The sequence below is a fragment of the Thamnophis elegans genome, chromosome 15 (genome assembly GCF_009769535.1).
Source record: "Thamnophis elegans isolate rThaEle1 chromosome 15, rThaEle1.pri, whole genome shotgun sequence".
In the NCBI taxonomy this organism is placed as follows: domain Eukaryota; kingdom Metazoa; phylum Chordata; class Lepidosauria; order Squamata; family Colubridae; genus Thamnophis; species Thamnophis elegans.
The window spans coordinates 13477329-13484909 of record NC_045555.1 but is presented as its reverse complement, the minus strand read 5'-3'; the positions used below and the strand labels follow the sequence as shown (position 1 = coordinate 13484909).

Genomic DNA, 7581 nt, shown 5'->3' with positions numbered 1-7581 from the left:
ATGCTAAATCTGTATCTCCCAAATGTTTATTTGCATGCAGCTTTTAAGATACAGAATTCCTATTTTGTATTTGGACTATCTATCCAATCCACACACACCCCTCACATGTGTTTAACATTTATCAAGTTGGAATCAGCATTTGCTAACTACTCAACACATCATTGGATTGTTGTTGGGTTTTTTTAGTTAGTTTTTTTGTGCTCATGTTATTCCCTAGTCATATAAAGTTTTTGGGAGAAGGTGAGTTGTAGTTATACAAATCTTACAATTTCCCCAAGGTGTTGATATCTCTCTGACATACACAGGTTGATCCATTTTGGGCATGTAAGAATAACTGACAAATGAACATTTGAAATAATTGAATAAATAAATATGATTTCTATGACCAGAAACTGGCTGCTGAAATATTCTTGCACTGTGAGATTCTTCACTCTATATTGTGGTTGGAGCAATCAATATCACATCATATATATTACCACAAAATCTGTTACATGAAACTTACAATTTTGATCATTAAATGGTTTTGTGTGCAGAATGGCTGTCATTATATACTCATAATTTCCTGTTTTCATCTTTCATTCATAAGTTTCTATTAGAGCAAACAAAAACAATTTTCTACCAGAACCCTGAAAAACAACCAGCAACATGTCAGCCAGAGGTGGAAAGAAAAAAATGAGCAAAATATCACGCTCCAGTAGAGCAGGTGTTATTTTTCCAGTGGGAAGAATGATGCGGTACTTGAAGAAAGGAACGTACAAGTATCGGATAGGAATGGGTGCTCCGGTATACATGGCAGCTGTCATAGAATATCTGGCAGGTGAGTGTATATTTCCATTACAATGATTGTATGCTAAACCAGGTCCTTGCGTGGCATCTTGGGAAATTAAGCTGTACAACAGAGGAAGAGTTATTAAAGTAATTGCAGCATAAATTGTGATTGAATTCAGGCCTTTAACAAAACAATGTGAATAGTGTGAATCCATTATGGTATGTTTTATCCTTTTTGTAACATGTTTTAGGCACTACAAAAGAAAAAGGACAAATATTAGTTACATATTTTTAGACATTCCATGCATTTTTTTCACTCAAAGGCAAGATTGCTTTCAGCCATGAGAAATATATTAAGAATGTAAGAGAAAGCCATATACATTATAATTATTATGCAATAATAAAAACCCCAGATTATTCTTTCTCCCTGCTGTCATTATTTGAGTAAAGGAAGGGGGTAAGATTTAACTGGAGCTCACAAAGTAACCATTCCAGTTTCAGTACTTTCTGAATTGGGCTAAACCAGGGTGTCAAACTCAAGGCCCTCAGGCCAGATCTGGCCCGTGGGGCCATCCTGGAAACAGTGAAGGACCCACCCGCGATGCCTCGGCCTAGCCAAGACTGACCTGGTGGCGGCTAGCAAAATGCTGTAGGAGGCAGTTGCAGCCAAAAATGGAGCTGGGGGGGGGGGGAGCTCATGGGCCCTTTCCGAGCTCCATTTTTGCTGGCAGCATGCTAGCAAAACAAATTACTAGCAAAAGTCACATTTTATCACAAGGCAAGGAGGCATCGAGAAATGTTTTCCCTTTTGCATTTGAGCATCCAAGAAGGGGCAGGAAAGGAAAAGAGAGAAATAAAAAAGGAAAAATTGGAAAAGAGCAAGAAAGGAAGAAGGAAAGTGGGGGAGGAAGAAGAAAAAAATGGAAAACAAGGGAAGGAAAAAGAAAAAAGGAAGGAAGGAAGGAAGGAAGGAAGGAAGGAAGGAAGGAAGGAAGGAAGGGGAGAGATTATAATGAGAGGGAGGGAGGGTCTGAGGGAAGTCCTGCCTTAGCATTTGGCCACCAGCAGGCTTGCTGCCCTTTCGCCATCCCCTTGTCTCCTGACCTTGCCTGGTGGTCTCCCATCCTGTTGCTGAGGATGCTTTGGTTACAAAGCCGGATCTCCTTGCATGGCAAGGGAGTGGACCTCCCTCTGACTCACACATACCATGAGCAACTTGGTCAAGGAGAGCAAGTACAGCAGCAGCAGCCTTGAGGAGGTAAGCGCAGTCAGGCACCCTCTTGGGGAAGCTGGGCTGGGCTGGGCTAGGCTGTAGGGTCCTGGTGCCCTGGGAGCTCGAGGGTGGGCTAGGCGCTTACCCTCCGCTGCCTAGGGCTCTAGACAACCTGTATTGCCATCCGGGGTCCTCCATGTGGCCTGAGAGAGATGGTGAGGCTCCTCTGGAGGACAAGCGTTTGGACCTCTCCCTGGTCTTGCCTTCCTTCACTGGAGACAATGGATCCCCCAACCCCGCCCAGGCCACCACAAGTGCTCCTGACATGAGTGACGTGGAGCTGGCCACACCCACATCCCCCCCCCTGGTCAAACACAAGCCTGATGCAGCCCTCAATGAAATTAAATTTGACACCCCTGGGCTATACTGTAGAGATAAGAAATTGCACTTCAGGTGGATAAAGATTATGTCTTTCAACTGGCCTTCAACAATTTAATGAAAATATTGAGAGTTCTAACTTTAATAGAACTGCTTATAAAACATAATTTTAAAATAGGAGATTTCATTCAAAGTTGTTATTGGTAGAAGATCAACATTTGGATGTTTATATTTTGTACAAAGGTTGCATTTTGAATTTGATGAGATTTTTCAGAAATGGTATTATAATTTTCCCCAAAACCCTAAATCAAATTTTCTAAAAAGATATTCCAAACTTACTTTTACCACAAGACTGTATTAGTTAATAGCTCTATGATACTCCTGATCAAGCTTGGGGATTTTTAATGTACCTACCTTTTTCAATAAAGAAAACTTAGTTTAATATTATTGACTAATTATATACTTATACTGCACATATACACATTTTAGTGCAAGAACACTGCAATATACTTGTAACTGAGATTGCATTCTACTTATAGCAGAAATATTGGAATTAGCTGGAAATGCTGCAAGAGACAACAAAAAGGGAAGAATTGCACCGAGGCACATCCTTCTGGCAGTTGCTAACGATGAAGAGTTAAATCAGGTAAGTCTTTTGGATTATTTGTAAAGGGTCTCTTATTGTGCCTTTGTTTTTTGAGCCACTGTGGCTGGTTGATAAGAAAAGTTTATTTAGTCCCACTAAGATTAATTTAGTGCCGCTAAGTGAAAGGTTGAACTATATTTATACATTTAAATCATCATTTTTCCCCCCTGGATTCATCAAGCAAGGTGCTTTATGACTCAACCAGCTTCTACTGTATTATTTTTTGTTTTTGAAAGTATTCAAAACATTTGTAACTTTTATCAAGCTTTTGCAATAGGAATGGGGCAAATGTATAGTTACCGTAGTTGCTTACAATGTAAACAGTGTGTCTTTGTGAACCATAATACCAGGCATAAAATGCTATACCAACCTGAAAAGGTAAAGGTTTCTCTGTTCAGTTGTGTCCAACACTAGGGGGAGATGTTCATCTCCGTTTCTTAGCAGAGGGAACCAGCATTTTCCGGAGATATTTCTGTAGTCATGTGGCCAGCATGACTATACGCCAAGGTACAGGGAACACTGTTATCTTCCCACCAAAGTGGTACCTATTTATCTACTTGCATTTGCATGCTTTCAAACTACTAGCTGTGCAGGAGCTGGGGAAAATAACAAGCTCACCCTTTCCAGCTGACAAGCTCTGTCTTTAATCACCTGAGCCATCGCGCACACTTTATACAAGCATGAAGTAGATTATTTTATAGCATCTTAAATGCTTCATGCATATGCCAAAATTCATTTATTAGGCTTTTAATATGGCAGGGGAATAAAGAGATTTGCAATGAGATTTAGTTCCAGATGAACAAATATAATGTTAAAATACTACTCTCTGGTTATCTTGTTTTAAAAAGGCTTGGGATATTGTAACTATATTACTTATGCTGACTTGAAATCCATTTTTATTTTAAAATTAATAATTGGGATACCTTTTTCATGTCTCTATTTTCCCTCGTTTGCTGAGTAACATTTTTCCTTGTGCATTATTTATGTCACTGATGGCAATGGACACAGTCTTTTATATTGCTAATAGATGCAAAGAAATGATCCTGATTTTCTGCAGTCACATATTTTTTTATTTTTTTAACTATTTTCTCATCCAGTAGTCTACTAATATTTGTTTTAAAGCTTACTCCTAAAAACGTTCAGAATCATTGGAAATAGAAGTGCATACAAGTTGAAGTACTAAATAAACAAAAATCACATTTTACATTCCTTAACTTTCTTCTTGCATTTATTATATATTATTATGTTCTTTTTTTGTTCCAATTATGGCCAGATGGCTTTTTAAAAATTCTAATGGATTTTTCTTGAAAATTTGTTAGAACATTTCCTGACTGCACTGTAACTAAACCTTTTGTGTTGCTTGAGTAAAAAAAAGAAGCAGCAAGTATTCTGGATGTTTTTAAAATTATTTTTATTTTCCTTCTCAATTCTTTTTATAGACTTCATTTTTAAAGAGATTCCTTCTGAAAATGAAATAGTGGGTTTCCTTGGCAATGTTACACTTAACGGAAGTGTGTGGTTACATTTGCTATCATTGTGGTCACTGTCCTAGTTCAGCAAGCCTTACATCTTTTATTAAGTACTAGGTGACATTTTTGAATTTTTCCAAGGTCATCTCAGTTCACATCCATGATTCAACAATAGGACGTTTACAATCTTGCGGGGCTGCGTTACTAACTGTCCAGGGCTGCATGTGGCCCATGGGCCACAGGTTGGACATTCCTAGTCTGCCCATTGGTATCGGTGATCAAATGCATTTTCAGATCTCATCTTAAACAGTGTCCCCCATATAGTATCAGCATTCATCCAGGATCATTTTAAAAACTATGCAGGGAACCTTGCTGAGGGAACAAAGATAGGGCTTTCCAGAAAATGCTGAAATGGAAAATATTATTATGTAAATGGGTGTGATTATTATATTTGATATTCATATTTTGGGTTATATTATTTGATGTGAAAAAAGATCTAACTATTTTACAGGGTTTGAATAGGACATTCAAAACAATTAATTAAAAGCTCTGTTTTATGGGAAAAGTTACTTTTACTAGAACATTTGAAATAATGTTGAGTAGTTGATAATTGATTACTAATATACAACATAACTTTTCCGAAGTAGAAAATATTCAATGAGATATTATGGGAAATTCTGTAGTTTGCATCTCTTATGAAGCAATTCTCAAGAATTAAAACCAGTGTGACATCACAATTCTACAATGCATTCCGATGGTGGCATGAAATCTGGATTTTGTTTTGCTTTTGGAGTATTGTATAGGAGGACTATGAAACTGAATTGATGGTTTTGATACTTAGTGGATGGAACAAGTAAAATGTGCATGGAAGGAAGAGAAGATTTTAGTTTTTGATAAAAAGATATTGTCCAAACTCAAAATCTACCCATGAATTTTTTTGGATTTATTTCCTCCATGGCTACTTGTCCTACTCCTGCTTCCCCTAATTTACCAGATGTACCAGAAATCATAAACCAATTATTTTCAGTCAATTATATACTCATATACTTTTTCTCTCACTGGGAAAATTCCTGAAGATGCTCTGGTTTCAGTTTGTTACCAAGTGGAATCAGTACTGTTAAAGAAAGAAATGCTATGAAGGAAATAACTGTTTATCTTGTTTCTTAATTCTAAGTATGTGGGGAAGGGGAAAATACTCTCTTTAATATTGGTCGTAGTGTCTATAGTTACTGTTGTGCCTCCCTGTTATTTGTTTTATGGTATGTATTTCGTTATTGTTGGTTGGAGTTATATTTGCCTTGAAATACTTGAATTTTGTCACCGGGCATTCCGCTTTCATGGTCTTGGGTTTCCCCTTAAAGTAATTTGAGTTGTATTCAGTATCAACCAAGCCATGTTGCAAGCTGCCAAATTGAATCTTATTCCCTATTTATATATATATATATATATATATATATATATATATATATATATATATATATATATATATATATATATATATATGATTCATGAATAGATAGTAACTGATGATATAGGCAAGTACCACAATGCCAGAACATAGTACTGTAATATTAGTATTCTTTCCTTAGGGTATAGTTACTGTAAAATTCCATCTACCTAGGTTTTTCCATATGTCTGCTATAGCCTACTTGTCTGGATTTTTACATCTCATATATGGTAACCTTACTTTACTTGTTATAAAGGGGAATCTTACTGTAAATGTAATTCCTTCCTTTAGCCATGATATTTTCTGAAAGGAACTAATTCTTTATTGTTCTGTAAAAGGGACAGTATAAATAAAAACAAGTCATTGCGGTTTTATTTTACTAATGCAGTCTTACTTTTCCTGAAAGGAACTTAGGATACATGTAATTACTCAAATTTGTGTATTAATTATTCTTTTTTGTATAGTTGTTTATAAATGCCATAAACAAATTTCTTTAGAGTAAATTAATTAAATACAAGAAATTGTATTCAGATGTGTTCAATTTTTCTGCATTGCCTCTTTCAACAGTTGTTAAAAGGAGTGACTATCGCAAGTGGAGGTGTTCTACCCAGAATTCATCCAGAGCTTCTTGCCAAAAAACGAGGCGCCAAAAGCAAATCTGATACTATCCTTTCACCTACTCCAGAGAAGAGAGGAAGAAAACCTTTGGGAGTCAAGAAAAGTGGGAAAAAAGCAAAGACTGGTAAAGCTCGGACACCTAAAAAGGTAAGCGGAACTCAAAGCAATCAGTTTTGATAATTTGGAAATAGGTTCCTCTTAGAACTTGATCTTACTCACGCTTAAAAGGTTACCATACTTTGTTTTAACCAGATTTATTTCAGATGTTATAAAAGCTTTATTCTGCAATAGAATCTTCCTAAATACTATTGTTTGTTATTAACTGACCCAAGAGCCATTGCAAGTTGAATCAGAGGAACAACTTCTTCAGCTAATGAAGGGATGAAAAATAGTTTCTCTACAAAGTAAAAAGTGCGTGGGCAGGATATAATATATTGTTTTTTCTGTGCCATGAACCCCTATATAAAACTGAACCTATGAATACCTTAGACTGCTCAGGTTTTAATACCATCCTTAGCAAACACAAAACACAAATAAATCTGATATGGAAGTTTTATAGCGGGATAAAAAAATCCTCTATGAATCACTTCAGTAAGGGTTCAGTATATGCTTAAAGAACAGCACTCCTTAGGATGAAAGGGTTCCTTGTGTCAGAAGCTTAGTCACAAAGAGGAGTTTCTTCTAAAGATCTTAATGATGGCTAGCTAGAGCATGGATCCCAGGAGCTCTGGCCTTAGTTCCCAGCAGCTACCCTTGGAAATGAGGCCTGTCTACTAGGCTATGGCCTTCCTTTGTGAACTGGATTTCTGTTCATTCACTCAAACTCTGTCCCTTGATGCTTGGACTGACTCTGGAACATGCCTTTGGATCCTGACTCTCTTTGATGCCTTACTCAGCTGGATTCTGTGTATGGTTTTGAATCCTGCTTTCAAGGATCTGTGAGTTGTTGGCTGCCTTATATTCCCTGACCTTGCTAGCAGCCAGAATGTTGTACTTTCGTGCCTTATTGAGACTGAACGGGGCAGTTATTTTCTTAACAAAC

General features: G+C 37.0%; 1 protein-coding gene across 3 annotated transcripts in view; it reads left to right on the top strand.

The window, feature by feature from the left end:
• The window catches only part of LOC116518396 (core histone macro-H2A.2), a 21470-nt gene that overhangs the window by 3015 nt on the left and 10874 nt on the right, over positions 1-7581 (top strand). For 2 of the 3 annotated variants that reach the window (XM_032231742.1, XM_032231741.1), the window contains exons 2-4: positions 587-817; positions 2899-3005; positions 6489-6686. In XM_032231742.1, coding sequence (XP_032087633.1) covers positions 646-817; positions 2899-3005; positions 6489-6686 — 477 coding nt within the window. In that variant the 5' untranslated portion in view covers positions 587-645. The remainder of the gene's footprint in view (positions 1-586; positions 818-2898; positions 3006-6488; positions 6687-7581) is intronic. The other variant, XM_032231743.1, reaches the window with a different exon arrangement.